This window comes from Malaya genurostris, chromosome 3, assembly GCF_030247185.1.
Source record: "Malaya genurostris strain Urasoe2022 chromosome 3, Malgen_1.1, whole genome shotgun sequence".
NCBI classification, from domain to species: Eukaryota; Metazoa; Arthropoda; class Insecta; order Diptera; family Culicidae; genus Malaya; species Malaya genurostris.
The window spans coordinates 123,831,260-123,857,040 of record NC_080572.1 but is presented as its reverse complement, the minus strand read 5'-3'; the positions used below and the strand labels follow the sequence as shown (position 1 = coordinate 123,857,040).

The window sequence follows — 25,781 nt, the reverse complement described above, 5'->3', positions numbered from 1 at the left end:
TGGGAGGTAATTCCTGATCCCCACGGTAGTGATCATCTACCGATCGTAATATCAATCACCAGCGGCTTAAAACCATCAAAGACAATCAATGTTTCGTATGACCTCACACGAAATATTGATTGGAATAGCTATGCGACCTCGATATCTGAGAAACTTGAAAGAACTCAACAACTTCCTCCGGAGGAAGAGTACACGTTTTTGGCTGGCTTGATTCTCGATACTGCGATTCAAGCTCAGACGAAACGTGTACCCGGCGCAAAAACTAACATCCGTCCTCCCAACCCGTGGTGGGACAAAGAGTGCACAAATTTAAACGCGGAGAGAGCCTCCGCGTATAAAAAATTCAGAAAAAATGGAACACCTGATAATTACCGGAATTACGCGGCGTTAGACGTTAAAACTAAGAACTTGATTAGAGCCAAGAAACGCGGTTACTGGCGTCGGTTTATAGACGGCTTAACGAAAGAAACATCTATGAGCACTCTTTGGAACACAGCCCGACGAATGCGCAATCATAACACCACGAATGAAAGCGAGGAATACTCCAACCGCTGGATATTCGATTTCGCTAAAAAAGTATGCCCAGACTCTGTTCCGGAACAGAAGATCACCCGCGCCGCGACACCAAATACAAACGAATCACCGTTTTCGATGGTAGAGCTCTCACTTGCACTTTTGTCATGTAACAATAAAGCCCCGGGATTAGACAGAATAAAATTCAACTTGTTGAAAAATCTGCCTGACCCCGCCAAAAGGCGCTTGCTGAATTTATTCAACAAGTTCCTCACGGGTAATATTGTCCCACACGACTGGAGACAAGTCAGAGTTATCGCCATTCAAAAACCAGGGAAACCAGCCTCCGATCACAATTCGTATCGGCCGATTGCTATGCTTTCCTGTATCCGGAAATTGTTCGAAAAAATGATTCTGTTTCGTCTAGACAATTGGGTCGAAACTAATGGTTTACTTTCAGATACACAATTTGGTTTCCGCAGGGGCAAAGGAACGAACGATTGTCTTGCGTTGCTCTCAACAGAAATTCAAATGGCATTTGCTCGTAAAGAACAAATGGCGTCAGTTTTCCTAGACATTAAGGGGGCTTTTGACTCAGTTTCTATAAATATCCTATCTGAGAAGTTGCATCAGCATGGTCTTTCGCCAGTTTTGAACAACTTTTTACATAATCTATTGTCTGAGAAACACATGTACTTTGCGCATGGTGATTTGTCGACAATACGATTCAGCTACATGGGTCTTCCTCAGGGCTCATGCTTAAGCCCCCTTTTATACAATTTTTACGTAAGTAATATCGATGAATGTATCAACACATCTTGCACGCTAAGACAACTTGCCGACGACAGCGTTGTGTCTATTATAGGACCCAAAGCTGCCGATCTCCAAGGACCATTGCAAGATACCCTCGACAACTTGTCAACATGGGCTCTTCAAATGGGTATCGAGTTCTCTACGGAGAAAAATGAGGTGGTTGTATTTTCGAGGAAGCGAGAACCAGCACAATTACAGCTTCAACTAGGGGGTGAAACCATAGCTCAGGCCTTCACATTTAAATATCTCGGGGTCTGGTTCGACTCCAAAGGCACCTGGGGATGTCACATTAGGTATCTGAAACAAAAATGCCAGCAGAGAATCAACTTTCTTCGTACAATAACCGGATCATGGTGGGGTGCCCACCCAGGAGACCTGATCAGGTTGTATCAAACAACGATATTGTCCGTGATGGAATACGGATGCTTCTGCTTCCGATCAGTGGCGAACACTCATTTCATCAAGCTGGAAAGAATTCAGTATCGTTGTTTGCGTATTTCCTTGGGTTGCATGCAATCGACTCATACGATGAGCCTCGAAGTGCTGGCGGGCGTTCTTCCACTGAAAACCCGGTTCTGGGATCTCTCATATCGTTTGCTCATTCGATGCGACATTTTGAATCCTCTGGTGATTGAAAACTTCGAAAGGTTAGTTGAGCTTAACTCTCAAACCCGTTTTATGTCCTTGTATTTTGATTACATGGCTCAGAATATTAATCCTTCTTCGTTTGTTTCCAACCGTGCTCATTTCTTGGATACTTCTGATTCTACTGTGTTTTTCGACACATCCATGAGAGAAGAAATTCGTGGAATTCCGGATCACGTGCGCCCTCAAGTGGCCCCAAATATTTTTTATAATAAATTTAGAACAGTCAACTGTGAAAAGGTGTTTTACACTGACGGATCAAACATCAACGAGTCCACAGGCTTCGGCATCTTCAATCAAAACATCCCCGCTTCTTACAAACTCAGTGATCCGGCTTCAGTTTACGTCGCAGAATTAGCTGCTATTCAGTACACCCTCGAGATCATTGAAACCTTGCCCAAAGACCATTACTTCATTGTCACGGACAGTCTAAGTTCAATAGAAGCTCTCCGGGCAATGAAGCCAGGAAAGTATCCCCCATATTTCCTGGGGAAAATACGGGAACATTTGAGAACTTTATCTGAACGGTCTTATTTAATATCGTTAGTCTGGGTCCCTTCGCATTGTTCCATTCCGGGCAATGAAAAGGCAGACTTATTGGCTAAAGTGGGCGCATTAGAAGGTGATATTTATGAAAGACCAATCTGCTTCAATGAATTTTTCAGTATTTCTCGTCAGAAAACTCTCGAAAGTTGGCAAACTTCATGGACGAATGACGAACTGGGACGATGGCTACACTCCATTATCCCTAAGGTATCGACGAAACCTTGGTTCAAGGGGATGAACATGAGTCGTGATTTCATTCGCGTTATGTCACGGCTCATGTCAAATCACTATACATTCAACGCACATCTCCGGCGTATCGGGATCGTGGAGAACGGGCTCTGCACCTGTGGCGACGGTTATCAGGACATCGAGCATGTCGTGTGGTCGTGCGTAGAGTATCGTGACGCCAGGTCGAAGCTACTGGAATCCCTCAGGGCCCGAGGTAGACCGCCTGAGGTGCCGGTTCGGGATGTGTTGGCGAGTCGGGATAGTTCATATATGCTTTTCATATACCAGTACCTTAAACACATTGATATACAAGTGTAATGTGTTATTCCTCGCTCAGAAAATATAATCTCCACCTACAGGTTCGACGCTAACATACGCCCGATTCTCTCGATCCCCGTCCCTGTCCACCATCTTCATTGGAATTAACAAGATCTTTTTTTTTGTCACTAACTTTTTCGTTCCCCTTTCCCTGTTTTTTCACCATCTCGATGGCAACTAATTAGATCTCTGTCGTTTTCAAACATTTTGTTCCCACACCCCTTTTTTACCCCGTTTCCCACAATATTTACTTCTTTTTTTTCATTCTCTTCCGTAACATCACCATCACCGGAAGACCGCTCCAGTCAATGACCAGCACGCGGGCCACCCGCCGGGCCTTCGTAGCCGTAACATCACCATCACCGGAAGACCGCTCCAGTCAATGACCAGCACGCGGGCCACCCGCCGGGCCTTCGTAGCCTGGGGGTGTTTCCCGCGGACCCACACGGACCGAAGGATGCGGCCAACATGGATATTCGCCATTTGGAAGACCTTCACCCAATATTCAATTCACCTCGCCTGCTGAAAGCTGAATTGTCGAGAATCCGCTACCCCGATACTACATTACATAATGATACTATTCTAGTTTTAAGTTAGTCGTAATTAAGATTAGTAAATACCCTTGGCATCTTAGAGCTTAAGCAGTGTGCCTTAATATTATAATATATTATTGAATAAAAAAAATCTGCAAAACTCTATTACACGGTTGTAGAGATTATGTTTCAACAAGAACTTGATATTTTAAAAATGTATGTAAATATATTTTTACTAAGACTTCTTCTTTTAAAATTTCTTCTAAATAAACTAAAATCACATTAACTTTAAGTGTTGGTTTTAATAACACGTTTAAAATAAAATTATTGAAAGCAAAATCTGAGATGTGATTATTTAAAATTTTCGGTTATTATTCTTTCGGTGAAGAAATCGTGAATTGAATCGAGGCCTACATTCGTAAAAATCAAAAGTTTGTTATATTGGATACGTGCACAAAGTTTTATTCTGATCGGAACCAATCGAATCTGATTTTTTAGTTAATTTCTGGAATTTCTAATAGTCGTTGGAACGTGCGACGACTTGTAGATTTTGAAATTCAAGCGAACAATACTTGCCTCGTATTTTACAACATTTACTAAATATATATGTTTTTCTTTTACAGTTGTGTGAGAGAATGTTCATACAACTGAGTAAATGAAACAAAAAATGAGTGTTTAGACTGAATATTGGGAACGCCATCGCTTAAGTGAAACCAAAGGTTCTGGTGAACTAGTAAAGAGTACCCAGCGAACAATTTCGAAAAGTTTCGTAGAAGCATTCGCAAGCGAAAATGAGTTCAGTATTTGCAAAGGAAAGTTGGTAGTAAACATATAGTTGAAACTTTTCTATCCATTGTTCGATATAATAATTTTGTGTACTTACATTTGAGCATCAGTGCTCTGGCATATTTGGTGTTCATCGCAATGGTTTCGTGTACGTTTGGCAACCTGCAGCTAAATTTGGCTGCTCTCCTCCTTCGTCCGCTACCAATTTCTGCTGTAACTGGAGATTCCTGATGGATATTTAGCGCAACAGCAATCCTGTTCTTATAGTTTTAATAACGAGTTACTTCCTATTCGGCACAAATTGCATTAGTTCTACTATATAGCTCGTTATGGGGGTAGACGGAACACTGCAGCGTGTGGTTTTTCGGGATGCGTAGTTTCAGTGAATGACGATGGATCTTCTATTGCCGCGGGAGTCGTTGTTGCTGCTGTCGGGATGGCTGCGATGGTAATAGCGGCACATGTAACTTTTCGGCAAACTGCCACAGTCGATGTTTTTCCGGAGCTGCCGTTGTCGGGGGATGCGGTTTATCGAAGTGGGGCGTGCGCTCTGAAATAACAACAAGCAGAAAGGGATGTTAATTTAGCCGGCGGCGTAAAATGTCGGGAACAACTATTTGGAAATCGCGGTGAGTGTGAGCAAATTGCCGCGGAGGAACACAAGCTTTTAATAATTTAATTACGGCGCGAATAGTTTCAATATTCAAAGTTTTCACGAGTTGAATAATTATGTGGGCTGCCTGCCAAATATATTCGGGTCATTTTGGATACTGCTCAATGATCTTATGAAGCATGTGATTTGCCGAAGATAGAAAAGAAACAAAGTAAATGAATGGCTAGTAAAATTTATCTTATACTATCAACGAAATTCTCCAAATAGCATTTTCAATCTGGTTCAAGCTGTAACAAGTTTATACCAAAAAGCAGTTTTCGTGACAAACCCTGATAGTAGTTGAAATGTGAAAATTTTCTAATAATTAATATATGATCTGTTTATCATACGCTGCGTTTGCATCCGGGCATGAAAGCTAACTGTGAGTGAGTGAAAATATTAGCTGCATATTAAAAGTAGTTTATGCCTCAATCGCTGCTGATATGGTACCTATCATTCTTCGCTTCTTTTGCCGCTTCCTTACTGCCTGCACAAGAAAAGCTGTTTTGGAGCTATGAAAGCGAGTTTTTTGTTTAGAGGGCTGGAGAATAGTTGAAAATCAACGGAAGTAATTAAATTGTGGGATACCTATTTCGTGCAGGTATTTATGGGAAGCAAGTGAATTTACAAAAAGGTTTTTCATGAGTTTTTCTTCTTCGTACAAAAAGGGTTGACTTTAATATAACATTCGAATAAGTTCATGGAATAAGTAAATAGTTAAATAAGTAAATGTTAAAATAAATTCAATTTATATTTCTTAAAGCTCATCTAAAATCGTAAATAAATATTGTTCAACTATCACAACAGTGTAATAAAGTCCGTAAGGATACAATAGCAAAATGTATAAGGATTAAAGGAGAGATTGATACATTCCTTGATTCCTATTTCCAGTACTTCCGGTACCGGAATCCGGAGTGCGATATAACCGAAGTCACTTTTGCAACTATTAACTCAAAGACCATCAAATAGAAAATGTTTTTAGCTTAGACGTTTTTTCTTCGTCATATTAATGACGGCTTGGTATTTTTGACAATTATCACTCAATATTTCCGGAAATGAAAAACGGATCCCAATAAAGTACAAGAACTTTATGTGGGGCCAAAAAACATTCAGTTTTACTAAAGCTTGAGAAAACCGGTGAGATTATTTGACATTGTTCGACCATTCACGAACTGGGTCAAATGATTGTCACTAGTAAAAGTTATCCCGGAAAGTAGTTTTACTAGTTGAGTGTTTAGGTTATTGTATTACCATGTTGAGCTTGAGCGACCACCTCTGGTTGCTAATCAATTACTGATCGCGATTAGTAAAAATTGTATAGAGAGTTTCTAAATGATCGGACCTGGAATTGGCAAATCATGCTTCAATTTACATCTTCTGGTAACCCCAGAATTAGCCGACCGGCGTCGATCAGGCCCGAACAACAGAATATTATTCTCATCATTTGCTATTTAGCCATTGTAGACTAGCTGGGGCACCTTCTTGCGAACTTTCCTCATTAAATTCCGTACAGACTTCTTGGCGACAAGTTTTGACACTTTTTTCCAATCTTTTTCGAACTGTTGAATGGTTTCGGCTGCCAAAACATGTTTCCTAAGATGTGCCTTCGTTAATGCCCAAAATTCCTCAATTGGTCGAAGTTGTGGCAATTTATGGGAAATCTTTCTGATTTTTTTCAGAATTTTTCAAAATGTATGTCATGTAGGGGCTGGGGTCCACTAGGAGATTGATAGTACCTATTAGCTCTCTCCGGACTGTACCAGCCTAGATGCCGTGTGGAATCCGGCGGAAAAAAATGAACCAAGAATAGATCCACTGGGTTCCTGCTTCCATGTCGTAAAAGGCGACAATTGCAGGAGTTTCTTTTTCCTTTCAGTTATCAGATATTTTCAATGTTTTACTTCTGATTACTCTATTTTACTAAATTATCTCTTTATTCAATCTATCAATTTCCGTCTAGCTTCGGAGAAAAGTTTCATTAGGAATGATTTCTTCTTCCATGTTATTGATTGTCTTTCAGGATTATAAAATGAATGATAAAAATAAACCATTGCGCAAATTCGTTTATATTACAATGTTAATAACAGAGATAACATATATCGGTATATTGAATACACAGTAAAAAACCCTTCTTAATCCACCTAGTGGTGTGATAATGCCTTTCTCTTCTTTCATAACAGTCTCATGAAAATATGTTTCATACATTTATTAAATAATTTTAGACGCCAATTGATTCAGATTGATTCGAGTAGTTCACAAAAGCATGCTTCAGTGTTTATGTCACACAGTCAGCATCATTTTTCCAAACTAGTGCTTGACATTTGCGTTGCCTATTTGTATGAGAACACTTAGTGAAATTTTCATATATCTTGAAAAAGCACCATAGGGGGGAGTACATGAAATTTTCGAAATCGAAAAAAAATTTTTGATGCCAAAAGGCTTAGAATTGCATGAAACGTCGAGATTTAGTGTCATCTCGAAAAAAATTTTTTTTGAAAAAATCGACTTTTTGGGACTTTCTCTAAGTCCCAGAAAGTTGATTTCTTCAAAAAAAATTTTTTTTGAGATGACACTAAATTTCGATGTTTTATGCAGTTTTAAGAGTTTTGGCATCAAAAAAAATTTTCGGTTTTGGAAATTTCATGTACTCCCCCCTATGGCGCTTTTTCAAGATCGAAAATTGTCAAACCTTTACCACCGGGCAGCACCCCTTAAGCATGTCCGATTTAGGTCAAATTTTGCATGAAGGCTTTTTTCGAGGTGCTTAAATTTTTGAGCACTAGAACTTTACGAAAATAGAGTTGATCCCAAAATTTTGGCACCCTTATATATACAAGAGCGGTAAAAATCAACGTGTTTTGTCGGTTACGTCACTTATACCATCATATATCTGGAACCAAAAGTCACAACCATTTGATCTTCGAACTTGATCAACGGCCCGACAGTAGCTTTCAAACGAGCCCAAGTTTGTTAAAATCGGATCAGCCATCTCTGAGAAAAATGAGCGCGTTCAAATACAACGCTTTTTGTCGGTTACGTCACTTATACAATCATATCTCCGGAACCAAAAGTCACAGCCATTTTATCTTCGAACTTGATCAATGCCCCGATAGTAGCTTTCAAACGAGCCCAAGTTTGTTAAAATCGGTTGAGCCATCTCTGAGAAAATTGAGCGCGTTCAAATATCTTCGAAAAGTGCACACACATACACACATACACACACACACATACACACACACACACACACACACATACACACACACACACACACACAGACATTTTCCGATCTCGTCGAGCTGAGTCGAATGGTATATAACACTATGGGTCTCCGAGGCTCCGTTCGAAAGTCGGTTTTTCCAGCAATTCTAATACCTTTCTATAGAGAAAGGCAAAACCCTTCTTAGTCCACTTAGTGGAATTTTCATATATCTTTAAAAATCACCATAGGGGGGAGTACATGAAATTTTCGAAATCGAAAAAAAATATTTGATGCCAAAAGGCTTAGAATTGCATGAAACGTCGAGATTTAGTGTCATCTCGAAAAAAATTTTTTTTGAAAAAATCGACTTTTTGGGACTTTGAAAATATATGAAAATTTTTCTAAGTCCCAGAAAGTTGATTTTTTCAAAAAAAATTTTTTTTTGAGATGACACTAAATTTCGATGTTTTATGCAGTTTTAAGAGTTTTGGCATCAAAAAAAATTTTCGATTTTGGAAATTTCATGTACTCCCCCCTATGGTGCTTTTTCAAGATCGAAAATTGTCAAACCTTTACCACCGGGCAGCACCCCTTAAGCATGTCCGATTTAGGTCAAATTTTGCATGAAGGCTTTTTTCGAGGTGCTTAAACTTTTGAGCACTAGAACTTTACGAAAATAGAGTTGATCCCAAAATTTTGGCACCCTTATATATAAGAGCGGTGAAAATTAACGTGTTTTGTCGGTTACGTCACTTATACCATCATATATCTGGAACCAAAAGTCACAACCATTTGATCTTCGAACCTGATCAACGGCCCGACAGTAGCTTTCAAACGAGCCCAAGTTTGTTAAAATCGGATCAGCCATCTCTGAGAAAATTGAGCGCGTTCAAATACAACGCTTTTTGTCGGTTACGTCACTTATACAATCATATCTTCGGAACCAAAAGTCACAGCCATTTGATCTTCGAACTTGATCAATGGTCCAACAGTAGCTTTCAAACGAGCCCGAGTTTGTTAAAATCGGTTCAGCCATCTCTGAGAAATTTGAGCGCGTTCAAATACAACGCTTTTTGTCGGTTACTTCACTTATACAATCATATCTCCGGAACCAAAAGTCACAGCCATTTGATCTTTGAACTTGATCAATGGCCCGACAGTAGCTTTCAAACGAGCCCAAGTTTGTTAAAATCGGCTCAGCCATCTCTGAGAAAATTGAGCGCGTTCAAATACAACGCTTTTTGTCGGTTACGTCACTTATACAATCATATCTCCGGAACCAAAAGTCACAGCCATTTGATCTTCGAACTCGATCAATGGCCCGACAGTAGCTTTCAAACGAGCCCAAGTTTGTTCAAATCGGTTCAGCCATCTCTGAGAAAATTGAGCGCGTTCAAATATCTTCGAAAAGTGCACATACATACACACACACATACATACACACACACACACAGACATTTTCCTATCTCGACGAACTGAGTCGAATGGTATATAACACTATGGGTCTCCGAGGCTCCGTTCGAAAGTCGGTTTTTCCAGCAATTCTAATACCTTTCTACAGAGAAAGGCAAAACACTTGATATTAATATTTCAAACAGTAGATTAATATTTTTCTCGGTAGTCGGCTGCCCAGATCAACTAATATAATCAATTAATAATTTCAATAAATAATTAAAATAATAAAGCGGAAATAATAAAGAATCAAGACGCGCGTGAAAACTGTTGACCTTTGTTTGGTGATTTAAAATGATTTTATAATAACTGTTTAGAATATTTCAATGCAATGAATCAACTTTTTGGCATTAAAAATGCCTTACTCTTCACTATATGGGGCCGGGTGTCAATTAAAAGTTTCAAAAATAGTCGCGTAACCTTTTTGTGTCATAATTTTGAACGTTAATAACTCGGTCATTTGTTGATGGATTGTTATAATTTAACAACCAATCGATTCGGAAACTTTTAACTTAAACATGTATGACGACGTCGTTTCAGTATTTCAATAGCATACTATTGAAAAAATGGTTAGAATCGACCTATGTTTTCATCCACCAATCCCCGTTGTGCAAAATGACGTCAACTTCTTGTTCGGCATAGGAGGCTTTGCGTCATGCATAAAAAACACCGCAACGTTATGCGTAGTATGAAGAGAAATCTATAAATATAGGCTGCACAATATTTCTTTGCCTAGTTGATGTTTGACTGTGAATGAAACAAGTAGCTCGTCCAGTGAGCTGATTACTGGATTGTGTATGCGTTCGCTCGCTGGATTGTCGCTTTTGCATTATGTGTTGGTGAAATTTCCTGTTGTCTGCGCAACACCGTGTTCGCTTGAGTATCTTATATATCATCTAGCTATTGAAGAACCGAATTAGCGTGGTTACCGATTCTTTTGAAATATCCCTTGTATTCAGCAAATTTTTGGTCGATTTTGCCATTAAAAATGCCTTACACTTCGCTTCCCGAGGCTGGGTGTCAATTTAAAACATGCAAAACTAATCGCGTAACATTTTTCTGTCATAATTTTAAACGCTTATAACTTAGTCATTTGTTGATGGATTTATATAATTCAACAACCAATCGATTCGGAAACATTTAACTTAAACTTATGAGATGACGTTATTTGAATATTTCAATTGCATACCTCGATGATTTGTTAATGGATTATCCTAATTTAAATGATTCCAAAGCTTCAATATTGTAAGCTTGAAAATGTTTTAATTTGTCAACGGATCGGTTTGCATACTTAAATCTCCATTCCCATACGAACAAAACGGTGGCGCGAAAATGGATTCAGTATAAAGTTGTGTTATGATGATAATCATAGATACTTCTTCTTCATTATATGTGACTGAACAAATTGTTGTCTCACCAGGAATTAAACGCTTCAAAAGATTCAAAATTAAATTCTGAAACTTATCTAAAAGCGGCCTCCTCGGTTTAGTAGTATAAATGAGTTCCACAGGCTCACATATACAGTTCAATAAGATGCAATATCATATAGTATCAAAGATAAACTCAAGGTAAGTTTACCTGCGGTTTTACATGTATCGTTTGAATAGGAACCCTCGTAGAATTTGGTTAACCGCCAGTTTAAGTTTAATTATTATTTGCTTCAAAACAATAAACGTCTGATGACTACACGCGTTGTAACTATGACAATGTTCATTCATATGTTAATAACATCAAGTTACAATATTAACAAAATTTCGGAATTTTGTTGCGTATCCATTCCGTATATTCCTAATATGCCAAAGCGAAAATCAATGTAAATAACTAAATATTTTATGCGGACTGTTTCACATGCTTCCTTCCTCGTATTGTTGCCATATTATTTACCGACATTTTCCGAAGATTATTGACGATTTTGAAGAAGGATTAATAAAATTACACTATTACTGAGTGTACCGGTACAACATCTTTCGTTAAAATAAATAAAATCTTTTCTTGGATCAATTAACTGTTTATAAAATTAATAAGTTTGTACGTTTCTCGAAAATTATTATCATAAAATAAAAGTTTTATTTGTTCAGGTTTAAATGTTTAGGTTGTTTGTATCTAAAATTGAGCTTTCGGGTAACTTTGAATTCATCATAATTGACTTCTAGTTAAAGGACGTTATTCAAAAACTTAACAGTGTAAAAATTTGTGGAAAGGGATCAAAATTGAATAGAATCAATAATCAAGAAAGATTCTAATTGTCAATTTTATCATTCGCTAACAATCTCAGCGCTTAAACTAGAGCAAGTTTGTAATTAGTCAATTGAATATGTTTTTAGTCTAGTGTGTCATCATCATTATCATCTTTATTTTTGTATTAATTATGAAGACCCTAGAAACGTTTCATTTTTAATGTAATTGTGCTCGGTCGTGTCTTGAATACAACCCTCTAATTTTTGTCTAAATCCTATTCGCTCGTTTATTTTGTATCACGTAGTTTCATTTATAAAAACGTGCTTAATCCACCTAGCAGTGAGATGATACCTTTTTTTTAAAATCCGCATGTGTTTTTTTGCATGACTAAAAAAAACGCGAAAGGTAGATGCATAAACGAGTGACTGCATACTCGACAGCCAGCTGTCCGGAGTTTTGTCAATTTCGGAGATTGACTGTTTCGTGCATTACATTGCCAGCACAAAGTAACACATAAAACGATAATACTTAAAAACATTCTTGGTAGCCGGCTACCCAGAGCAATAAACACATGATAACATTATTAAAACATTTACTAACAAAGTACCCTCTCCTGTGATGCATGTGGGAATGCAGAGGATTCCTCGGTTCTTAGTAGCAACATGCATCGAACTAACAATCCTTTCCCTCCCAAGTAGATCTGCATTCGGACGTGGCCGGCGTCGGTATTGATCAGCATGCATGGTTCAATACAGTTTGCACAGTGTGAAACAATGTGTTATTCCCAAACATGTTACTTCAAAAAATCATTTTGCAATCTCAATTGGTCCAGATCAATAACGGAGTAGCAACACACGGGCGGTCTCTAATGCTAATGCTAATGCTAATGCTAATTTTTCAAAATGTATGTCAAGTGAAAAAAAAATTTTCGAATATTTTTTAATCGCACTTACAATTTTGGTATCAGACTTTAAAAAAATAAATCATTCGGAAAAGCATGCGTCTCCATCAAATTGTCATCATCCTATGGAGACGCATGGTATTTAGTTCTAATATCATATATAACATGCCCTCAGAACTAAATACATACCATGCGTCTCCATAGGATGATGACAATTTGATGGAGACGCATGCTTTTCCGAATGTTTTTTTTTTAAAGTCTGATGTTATATCCGTCCACATTTTTTAAAATTCTGAGAAAAAATACAGCGTAATGTACTCATAAATGATTTATTTTTTATGTAAAATCTAGAGTGGTACCAAAATTGTAAGTGCGATTAAAAAATATTCGAAAATTTTGAAATTTTTTTTCACATGACATACATTTTGAAAAATTCTGAAAATAATCAGAAAGATTTCCCATAATTCCATAATTTTCATAAGGAAGGATCGGTGAGAGGAACATGAATCAGAACTAATGAATTGACTAATATTTAGGTTTTAATATGCGGTTTAAAGTTTTTATTCGTGAACTGATAAGTCATTTTACATTTATTTTACATTTATTGTATTCAAATCAAATATTAGTTATATTTAGTAAAAATTCTAAAGGACAATCAAATTATAGCTCTTTTACAGAAAAAAGTATTCCTAGATACCAAGCGCAAAATCAAGGAAATTTCGAAACCGAGCGAAATCTAAAATCTATCAGTTTTAAGGTAAAATGTTCGTCGACGTTCTGTATCACTGTATAGCTGAAATTGGACAGCTACGATCGGCAGGGCATGTCATCAGGATAACAGACGGCAAACATTTGAAAATGGTCCTTGAATGTGATTCGGAAGGCTCAAGAAAACAGAAAATCATAGCGAACGAGGTGGATCGATCAAATGGAGGCAAAGAGTGGTCATAGTCTGAGCTGTATGGAGACGACTTCTAGATACATAATAAACGGCCTTGAGCTGATACGTGAGAAAAGTACTCCACACCAGAAAAGGACCCCTAAGTTCAAGTGAATTCGATGAACTATATTTGCGAAAGCGTTTGAAATTCAATTTTTATACTTAGCTTAGTTTCTATTTTATACTTAGTTAATACATATTTCGATTAAAGCAATAAAACAATACGATTTTCCGAAACTGTTTAATAAAGTGGTCCTCTTCAGAAAATAGCAATAACCTGAAAATATTAAGTGTAAAAGAACATGTTGTTTGTATAGAAAATCGACGATGCTAATTAATACGTTCTTTTTGGGTCTTCGGGACTTGCAGGCGCTTCGACTTGATTTCTATCTGGTTTATAGTATTTCTTAGGACTGCTAATAGCTAACCTCATAACCTCCAGACCAAAATGTTGAAGTTAGAAACGAATTACAACCGTCCACTGGCACACATGTTCACTAATGCATTCCCTACATCATTGCTTGGTAAATTAACCCAGGCGTGCGGGCGTTTGTAAAAAACATAAGAAATAAAATCATTATTAATTACGTCAATACTCAAGTCCTGAGCTCAAGTTGTACATGGAAACGCATGGTATTTAGTTCTAAGGGCATGTGATATATGATTTTAGAACTAAATACCACGCGTCTCCATCGGATGATGACAATTTGATGGAGACGTATGATTTTCCGAATGATTTATTTTTATAAAGTCTGATATTATACCCGTCCACATTTTTTAAAATTCTGAGAAAAAATACAGTGTAATGTACTCATAAATGATTTACTTTTGATGTAAAATCTAGAGCGGTACCAAAATTGTAAGCGCGATTAAAAAAAATCGGAAATTTTGAACATTTTTTCACATGAAATACATTTTGAAAAATTCTGAAAAAAATCAGAAAGGATTCTCATAATTTTAAAAATATATCCGATTTTTTTAAATTTTTTTGCTAAAGAGGTTTTTCAAAAATTGTCAGAAGAACCACCCTAACTCCACCAATATGGCAGTTAAAGGGTTAAAATTTTGGGAAAATCATCTCCAATTCAAACCCTTTCAAACAGCGTATATAAATTTTTGTTTTCTTCGGGGGCAGTTTTTATATGAAAACCCGGCTACACCCTTTGACTCAAAACTGTTGCAATTTGTAAATTATGTCAGTTAATTGCCAAATACGAGGTCTGTTCAAAAAGTTCCCGGAATTTTTTAATTGCGCGCGTCTGGAGAGTCCGGTGGTCAAATTTTTTTTTATTGTGTTGGTACATATGTCCCTAATGTATGGTGAAATTTTCAGCTGTATTCATTGTTTACATTCTGTCTTGTAGCGGCTGGTGTAGACGTGTTTTTTTGAGCTCGTCGATTTTTGTTAGTTTAAACAATGGAAGAATTGAAGAGTCAAAGAATTTGTATTAAATTTTGCGTGAAAAATGAAATAAAGTGTAACCAAGTGTGCGAAATGTTACAGAGAGCCTACGGTGAGTCTGCTATGAAAAAAACAAGTGTTTACGAGTGGTATAAGCGTTTCCAAGATGGCCGCGAAGACGTTGAAGACGACGAACGCTCCGGTCGACCCAGCACGTCAATAATCGATGAAAATGTGGGAAAAGTGGAAAAAATGATTATGGATGATCGCCGAATCACTATTAGAGAAGTTGCTGATGAAGTTGGCATATCAGTTGGCTCATGCCATCATATTTTTTCAAATGTTTTGGGCATGAAACGAGTAGCAGAAAAATTCGTTCCAAACATGCTGAATTCATCGTTGCTTATTCGTGATTTTTTGGCTAAAAACAAGACTTTAATCATGCCTCAACCTCCTTATTCACCAGATATCGCTTCGTGTGATTTTTTCCTGTTCCCAAAGTTGAAGAGACCCATGAAAGGACAGCGTTTTTCATCGATTGAAGAGATAAAGGCAGAATCGCTGAGAGTGCTACAGAGCATTACATAAAGTGACTATCAGGGGTGTTTCGAAGACTGGAAAAAACGCTGGCATAAGTGTATTATATCTAGGGGGGATTACTTTGAAGGGGACTATATAGATGTAGACGAATAAATAAATATTTTTTTAGAAAAATGAGAATTCCGGGTACTTTTTGAACAGACCTCGTAAATCGACTTCGGATATACCGATTCTCTATTTCTGTTTCCGGAAGTTGCACGTCAGTAACTCATTCATTTTGACTGAAGCGAATCTCACCAACTAAGGTTTAAATACGAGGTCTTATGGTTCTGTAAACTGCTGTTGAATTTCATCTGGATGCAACTTTCGGTTCTTGAGCTACAGGGTAAAAGAGTGTCTAAAATACCAAAGCATCACTCAGAACGACTATAAAAATGGAAGAAAATTTTCCAAATTCGGCTGTTCAAAAACTGTTTCTATTTGTACGTTATGATAGTTTATTCCCATTCTTGTTTGTGTTCAAGATATCAAAGTAAATTAGATTCTTCAACTCTGTAGTTTATTTGCTTGAAATATAACGGCGTTTGCTATAATATTTAGACTAACTACAATCCTTACCAAATATAGATGTCTGATTTGGGTTTGGAATTTTATTCAGTTGACGGCGGATAGTAGTCAGGAAAAATAAATGTAAAATTATTGGTGAAACCAATACTTCAAATACCTATGGCATCATTGCCAATATAAAAGGGTGGTATTATCAATACTAAAGCACGCCACCGAAATTTATATCGCGGATTTTTGTAAAGCACAAATATGAGTTTTCCAAGTTATACAAACCTGTTAAAATGTTGAAGTGAGGGAAAGATATCAATATTCAAATAAGAAACCTCCAATGAAGGTCCGCACAAATTTTGCCCAAATCTTTTTTCAGAGTTGATTGTTCATCAAAAATTTATTTCCATATGACGAATTGTTATGTCACCAAATGGCAGTAGCAACCCCTACGCTTCGAAAAAAATGTGTTTAATACTTTGTTTACATTACGAACAGGACAAAATAATGGAAATTGTCTTGGTTGCCATATGTGACTTGCTTCCATGGTCACCTTAACAACGCAATGAGATGAGCATCCAATTATGCTCTTTTGGTCGGGATGAGCCTTACAACCAACGGATTGAGAAAAAAAAATTCTATACTCCTGTATTGGCAATTCGATTCAAATGCACCGGGTGAAGTCGATATATAATATCGGGTTAAGTCGATCGTTAAAGTCCAATTTAAAATATCGTTAACTCGGTTAATTTCCATCCATGAAACCGTATTTGCTTGTTTGAAGTAAAATAGAGCAAAATGTCTATTTTTCTTATTAAATGCTGTATGAAGAAAAATATTGATTTAGAAACGATTTAGTTTTTAATGCAAATTTTAGTTTGAGTCCATATTTCATATTGACGTCGATTTAAAGTTTATATTAAAAACAACACTAACGGCATATATTAAAACACTTTAGCTAACCGTTAACATAAACAAATCGAACAATCGAAATTTAATCTCAATGTAAACGATACACGAAACAAGCAACTGATTAATAATGCATTTCTGGATTTATAACGTTGCCCATTCAAAATAATTTGTTCTCAATTTTCGTCCCTGCTTCTGTTTCATAATTTATTAAGAGGCGAGAGGCGCTCTCGCAAATTTTATTTTTCGTGTGCCTCTTCAGTACTGTAAAATGATGGCGTGGATTGACTGTACAGAAAATTACGCTTAGTCCATGCTCGAGGCGACCAGTGATGCGACGCCATTCTACTTTCCTTGCTCTTGGCCTACCCGTCGATCCGTTGGGGATTGGTTGGTGGACATCAGTTTGTGTAGTAAAAGAACTTCCATTCTTCTCGGCATATCCTCGGTTGTGCTTCCGCACATCAAGTTCAGTCAGGCACGATGGGAACTAAGAGGCTCGTAAATTTAATTTTCGGGATCGCATTTGCTTCCCCAGAGATTGAAACTTGTGCGCGCTGATAAGCAGCATCAGAATATTTTACCATATGTCCCCGAGGCGAACCGACCATCCTGCCGACAAATGAACAAACCGCACCAGAGATGGAGTTGGTCGCATATGGTCTGTAAAGGGTGCACCGCGGAAATGCTGTCGAGTCTCCCAGGGAAAACCTATGGTAATTCCAATGGTTGATTTGCAGAATTATTTCCACCGGAACACAGAAGAACAGTCTGCTCTGCTTTGTCCCTTTGAGAGTAAACATTTTTCGTTGGATCCAACTAATTTCGAATTCGTTGCGACATTCGACCCAAGTCGAACGACAGATTATGTCAGTTATGAATTTGAGCTTTTTGCAAAGGCCTCTCATAAATCTTTTTTGACGAGTCAGCCCGTAGGAGTGAAATGAGCAAAAATAGCAAAATCAGACAAACAGGATGTTCCGGTCGATTGGATGGTAATACGGGCACTTGGGATTAAGGTGAATGTTATAATTGTTACCTTGAAATCCTAGCGCTTTGGACAAATGTTATGCTTCCTATTTCAATAGCCATCATAAAAATCATCACCGCGGCATTGGGCGGAGCAGAGATTACCGAATGCCATAGGGCATTCAATTTTATAGATGGATATAGATTTATTGCCGAAGAGAGTTTTTTAGCAAAGCCGACTTTTTCGTGCTGTTAAAATGTATGATCGATGTTCCATTGATTGTTACTGTTAGCAATACTGCTATTGATAGCAATTCAGTAGCCGTAAATTGATACTGAACGCTTTTTCGGTGTAAACATAATGTTCACTAATCACAATAGTTGAAAAGTCAAAATAAAAACAACTGGTGCTGTGATAGAAAAAATGGAACTATGAATTTGTAACTATCATGATGATTGCAATTCCAAGAAGTGGTAAATGCGTATAGTTTGCTTATCAGACCGACTGTACCCAGGAGGACCTACAAATACTAGGAATAGGGTAACAGAGGTATTTTGGCCCACTTTAGGATTGATTTTATTTTGGCCCACTTTATAAAAATATCCTCCAAATATTGTAATATCTTTAAAAACCCCTTCCGCAATAGGTAATTTAATGTTTAAAGCTTCAAATTGATGCAAAATGAGTTACTTAACATCGATAAAATCCGATGAAATCGATAAAGTTTGTTAGGTGGGCCAAAATACCTCTGTTACCCTATTCGAACCTAATCCAGATAAAACCTGGAAAGAAACGATGGTTGGGATATGTCGGGAAATTCTAATACAGCAATCTGTAGTAATTTTTAAAATTCACAAACTAATACATCATTCTGATGTCATATGCATTTATAGAAAACCAGTTTATGTAGTGATGTCTTTCTCATTACCATTTAACGTGAAAGCGAAAAGCTCGATACCCGTCGCTGAAAATTGCTTGTAAAAAGACACTCAATGCAATGGAATCAACTTTTTTTCATTTATCGGCCAGCGGAACCGGATCAATTTTTAAAGTTTTGCGTTTTAAAACTAGATCAACTTTTAAAATTATACATTTAACTCCCCGAGAAGAGTTCGACCTTATCAACCTGTGCTAACCGAACCGGAAGCCGTATTCGGATGATATTCAATAGCAGTCTCTAGGACTATAAGACCTTTCTTTTGAATCTAACATAAGCTTGTACAAATTTTTTCGGCCATCTCCGAAAAAATGAGTGTAAATTTTCGTCACATACATACATATAGACATTTTGAGATATCAGCTAACGTAGTCGAATGATAAATGCCGCTAGGCCATTCGAGCTTCGGTTAAAAACGGTTTTCACATTTCCTTCATAGCCTTTCTACATGAAAAAGAAAAAAAACCAATTCTTATATATACTAACAGATCATTTCATGTTTATTGGAAACCACTGCAATATAACTTCAGTTATATAACAGTGGTCGACAAATGGTGAGTCACCACTCATAAGTCCCTATCTCATGCCTTCACGTGTGTTTTATGATGACCGGCGTCGACTGGGTGCTAGAACCTTCCGCGGTAGTAGCAGAATGAGAGGGTGCGATAACGCTACCGTAGGCAGAATTAAATATGTCATTTATGTAGGGTGGCAGACAACAAAGAAACCCTCATGATGGTCCTCCGGCAAGACAGGGAGTTAGGATAGGCCAAACGAACCGCGTGGCAAATAAGCGTCACGAAAAATGTAGTAATAAATACGATTCGAAACAATCGGTATTGACCTAGGCGACGAATAAAGGACATCGATTGGAAGCTCGATATATGGAACTGTGAATTGCTTGGCTTCTCAAGGTGCAATCAAATACTGCGTGAACTCGCAAATTCGATGTCGTAGCACTGCAGGAACATCTAGCGTAGTTGTACATCTAGTGTACTAGGAACTGACTTCATAGTGTTGGGCAAGATGCGTCAGCGCGTGGTTGGATGGGAATCAATCAGCGACAGGATGTGTGTGTGTGTGTTGAAAATTAAAGACTGTTTTTTATTACATGCTGCAACACCGCACGAGAGCGAACGAGGAACGATACAGACAGACGCAAAACAGACAGAACTCGAAATTCTGGAGAAAAAAGCGCCACCAGGGGATCGTGGTTGAACAGCTGCACCGTATAAATGATAAACGGAAGTTCTATGAGAAGGCGAACCGCTCACGTAGAGGCCATATGCTACAGCCCGAAATGTGCAGAGATACCAGAGTGGTAACCTTCTCACGAACGAACGCGAGGTGATAGGTTGGTGGAAGCAGTACTACGACGAGCATCAATCTGGATGCACGCTCAGCCGACCATAGATTCCCAGCACCTGACCTGTTGAAGATAAGTGAGGAGATCGGCAAACTGGTGAACAACAAAGCCGCGGCAATGACCAATTGCCAGGCGAGCTGCTCAAACATGGAGGAGAGGTACTGGTTAGAGCGCTGCACTGAATGATTCTAAGATTTGGGAGGAGGAGATTCTACCGCAGGAATCGATGGAAGGAGTGGTATGTCCCATCTACTAAAAGGTTCATGAGCTTGACTGTTGAAATTACCGCACAATCACATTGCTGAACGCCGCTTACATGTTACTCTACCAAATCCTTTGCCGTCATCTATCACTAATGACTAAGGAACTCGTAGGACCGTTCCAAGCCGGATTCATTGAAGCCCGTGCCACTACGGATTATATATTCGCGATAAGACAAGTACTCCAGAAATGTTGTGAATTCAACGTTCCCACGCATCACCTATAGATTGACTTCAAAGCGGCATACGACACAATCGATCGAGAGCAGCTATGGGAGATCATGCACGAATACGGTTTCCCGGATAAACTGACGCGATTGGTCAAAGCAACGATGGATAGAGTGTTGTGCTCTCGAGTCCATTCGAATCTCGGAAAGGGCTATGGCTTTGTTACGGACTCTCTTGTCTCTTGTTTAACATTGCCTTGGAAGATGTGATTGGAAGAGTGATGATCGACACGAATGGTACGATCTTCCGAAAGTCCATACAGGTTTTGGTTTCGCTGACGGCGTTGATATTGCGACACAAAACCATGAGAAGATGATGGAAACATACATCGGACTTAAAGTTGAAGCTATGAATACATCGAATACAAAATACACGAGAGGAAGAAACTTTAAAGAAGTAACACTACGTCTCCCACCATGAATATTGATAGACGATATCGAGGTGGTTGACGAGTTCGTGTATTTGGGCTCATTGGTGACCGCTAATAACGAAACCAGCAGAGAAATTTAGAGGCGTATTTTGGTTGAAAATCGTGCGTACTTTGGACTTAAAAAAACCCTTCGATCGAGAAAAGGTGGCGAATGAAATTGACTATCTACAAAACGCACATAAGATCGCTTGTTCTCTATCGCCACGAGACCTGTACTTTGTTGGTAGAGGATCAACGCGCTTTTAGTGTTTTCGAACGAATGGTATTGCGGATCATCTATGGCAGAGTGCAGATGAAAGATGGAACGTGGCGTCGGCGTATGAACCACGAATTGCCACAGCTGCTTGGAGAACCACCTATCGTTAATACAGCAAAAGTTGGACGACTGCTATGAGCTGAGCATGCCATCAGGAATTAGTGAAAATAGTTCTTGAATCTGATCCGGTAGGCTTGAAGATGAGCACAGCGAGCAAGGTTGATCGATCAAGTGGAGGGTGATATATTGAGGCCTTGAGTGGCTGGTGAAGAGCGGCCATGGATCAAGCTACATGGAGACTGTTTTCAGTCAGTCATTTTTAAATTATATCAAAATTTGAGTTGTAAATAATGGCATCTATTTTCAAAACATGTACTTAACAATAAATTCATTTTAGTAAGTAATACAATTAATGAAACAATGATTTAAAACAAAGTAGGTACAATAATGATATTTGGAAAACCCTGTTTTAATACGCCTAATGGTGTGCTGATACCTTTCTCATTTTACTCATATTTCCTTAAACATTCTAGGCGATTTCAAAAAACTTTTCATTTGATCATTTAGGGTTTAGCCAAATTTTGTGCTAGGGCACATAACCGTTTTTATTATTATTACGTATCGTCTTTGAATGATCAGTGCAAAGCAGTTCAAATTTTCGTTTAATGCTTAAGAAAACAACAAAATTTATTATGTAAATAGTTTCAACAAAAATTCAGATGAACTTTTCCCTTTCTTCATCGTCGCTTTAAACAAAACAGTTTGAACTTTTTAACACACTTCATCCTGTAGTTCTGTAACCAAAAGTCGGATTTGAACAAAGTTCAATAGCAGCTTATGATACCATAAGACCTTTCATTTGAGCCTAAATGTGCGCAAATTGGTTGTAGCTATTTCTGAAACATGAAACATCCATTTTACCCAGAAAGGCTAAGCAATCACTGTTAAAATTTTTGACTTTTGAACCGAGGGTCGAGTGTCATATACCATCCGCCTCAGCTCGTTGGGATCGCAAAGTATCTGAGTATGTGGACTGGACCGATTTTTACAAACTTAGATTTATATGAAAGGTTATATGGTCCCATACAAAGCTCTTGAGTTTTATTTGGATCCGATTTGCACAACTGGCAAATAATAAACTCTTCATGTTTTTGTAGATGTCTGAACCTATTTTTATAAACTTAGATTCAAATGAAAGGTCTCACATAGTCGAACAACAATACTGATTTTTATTTAGATACTACTACCGGTTTCGAAATTACATGGTGATGGTGATGAGTAGAAACACATTTATTTCAAGAGTGTGTATTCATACATGAACAAGCTATATAAAACTTATGTTGTTTAAGTTTTGTTAGTTATTTGTCATAAAAATCGATTTAGGAGATATTGGTTATCAGTTCCCGGCTCCGGATGTCCCAGAAATAGTAGTTGAATACCTCCGTCGTACAGAGCGACGAGACAAACAGGAGAAATTTTTTTCTAAAATTGTCTCAAAACTGTTCCTATTAAAGTGTTGGCCAACCCCAGTTCCCGGTTCCGGAAGCACCAGTTCAAAAATTTCAAAACGGAACTTATTTCATTTTTACAGTGATCGAATGGAATTTAAAATTTTTAGTTTCAAATGAAATACTACTGCTGCGGAATTCCACTTTCAAAATTTCAAATCATCATTTAGATCAACGATGAACAAATCGGGTGAAATTATTCTAAATTTGTTTATTCAAAAAGGTTTCAATTTGTTGGATGTGATAGTTTATGCCCAAACCAACTTTCTTGTTTTTATTCAAAATTCAATGGGAAGTTTTCTGATAAATGTTGTATTAATATTTTTGAGAGTATGAATAACATGAGAAGGACACCATCATACCACTAGGTTAGCCACAGTTTGTTTTTAAATGTTTGACCACTATTTACAATACTTCCGGAACCGGTAACTGGGAACCGGTATAGCTAACATCAGTTTGTTTGACCAGCCACACGGCTGACACAATATGCAAAGGAAAGCTTTTTGAGCCAAATTTAGAGGAATTTGTCCGTTTTTTTTTGCACCGGAAGTCGGACATAGAAAAAAATCAATAGTAACTAATGGGACAATAGGACTTTTCATTTGCACTTAAGTTTGCGAAAATCGGATCAGCCGTCTCTGAAAAAGTGAAGTGAGTTTCGTTTTCTGAGTTTTTTTACTTCCGGAATTCGGAACTGGGAACTGAAACAGCTGACATCGGTTCGTTTGGCCAGCAACAAACATAACGTACAAATTGAAATGATCTTGAGTCTAATTAGATGAATTTTTCCATTTTTTTGCATCGTCGCTCTAAATGACGGTTTGTAATTTTAAACTCATTTCAACATGTATTTCCGGAAGTTTCCGAGAAAAGTTAGTGTATATTTTCATTTTATAGATACTCGGTTCAAAAGTCGGGTTTCACAGTCATTACATAGCCTTTCTTTATGAGAACGGCAAAAAGAACAACTTTTATAACTACACTATGACATTGGACAAAGGAAACAAGAAATAATTTGCGGCTACTAATTGACTGACTCGGCACCCGTTCCCAAGATAAGGTTGATTTACCACAAAAGAGTCAATTTGTGGCTTTTCCTATGAGAAGAACTTTTTTGTATGTGGGTAAGCTTGGAGCTTTCAAACAATTTCAACCAAATTCACTATCTTTGTAGCGCACATTCTCATGTCAGTACAAATCAGAGAGGGATTTGTGCTCCCACAGCAGGTGCGCTTTATTTGCTTCTGTGCCTTTCTGCGAATATTGATAAGGACTATGAATAATTTCTAGCAATGAAGTTCTGCACAACGATATAGAGATCTTGAACGTGAAAACTAAGCTTGTGCATAACATTGGCTAAAATTTCCTATTAACTTGGGTTGCAAATCAAAACGGTACTGAAAGACTGAAAGAATGAAATACCAACTACAATATATGATTAGAAAGGCACCCTAAATTTGAAAACTGAAAAATGTTGAACAATGTTAATGGATGGACGAATGAATATATAAGCCAGAAACATAGTGATGATTCGATAGAGCACATCCAAATTACACGTACTATAAATAGTTACTAGAGACATAAAAAAAGAAGGAGTAGTCGCATGTTTCAGCTAATTGAAATTTAATTCGCGATGAATTTCAGCAGCAGCAGGTTGAGCACAAAAATTTTATTACAGCGCTAACTACACAACATTTGGTAGTAGCGATTATCACGTACATTGTTTGATATACGCACAGATAGGCAAATGGCCACTGAATCAAAACTGGAACTTTCGTGGAGTTTAATCAACAGATACCACAGTAGGAATGTAATTCTTTGAAATCGTTTTTTTGTTCGAATATGCTGGGCCGTATGAATAAAACGTAGCATGCTTGAATTTCGGTAGTAAATGCTACGTGTGGTTCACGTGCCTCTCAAAACATGCTACAAACTGTAGTATTTACTACAAGTTTTCGGTAGGTAGCTCTAGAGGTTGCTACTCGTGTGTTTGCTGATAAAGTGAATTACAGAAATTAAAAAAGTGGCATTTTTCCAGATGTAAGTACGTTTCTTGCTTTGTGCATGCTTATGCCAGCTTTTCCGGCTCTGTGTCGATACGGTATGCAGTAAATGCTTAAATTCGGAAGTAGCATTAACTACATGTTCGAACTTATTTTTTATTCATACCAAACCGCGTTATACTCTGTGGACTTTGTTTTTGAGAAGATACTACAAACAACAGACTTTACTACATTTTATTCATTATGGATTGATCGTTTCAAATCGCAATCAAAATCGCTTTAAAAAACTAGAAGGTATAGTACTCAATCCTTTAAAGCTAGATAAGAACAAGAAATTGAATAGGAGTCCTTTCATTTCGCAAAACTTTGATCAAAATTGGTCCAATTATCTTTGAGATCTCGACCGCTTTGTTGGGTGCACATGTGCTGATACAAACAGACATACAGACATTTCCTTCAATTCATCGAACTGAATTAACAAGTTTATGGATTTCTTATAATTATGGTTTGATTTAGAATTAGATCTGATCCACAAAGGCAAATTTGATTCTTGAAGCAACCAAAACATCTGATAAATAAATCAGGGATATGTTCCAAGCATTGACGGGAAGTCTAACTAATATCTTTTTTGCTTGATGCCAAACTAGTTTCAATGTAGTAGAACTGAAAATCGGTTCCGAACCTGATTTTTATATCGGGTTTGCTCACATCTA

General features: G+C 37.7%; 2 protein-coding genes across 5 annotated transcripts in view; one reads left to right on the top strand and one right to left on the bottom strand.

The window, feature by feature from the left end:
• Window positions 1–25,781, top strand: part of LOC131434885 (uncharacterized) — a 372,492-nt gene that overhangs the window by 155,982 nt on the left and 190,729 nt on the right. The gene's annotated exons all lie outside the window — the stretch shown is intronic.
• Window positions 1–25,781, bottom strand: part of LOC131434887 (spidroin-2-like) — a 126,053-nt gene that overhangs the window by 52,728 nt on the left and 47,544 nt on the right. For both annotated transcript variants that reach the window (XM_058602127.1, XM_058602128.1), the window contains exon 2: window positions 4,480–4,932. In XM_058602127.1, coding sequence (XP_058458110.1) covers window positions 4,480–4,516 — 37 coding nt within the window. In that variant the 5' untranslated portion in view covers window positions 4,517–4,932. The remainder of the gene's footprint in view (window positions 1–4,479; window positions 4,933–25,781) is intronic.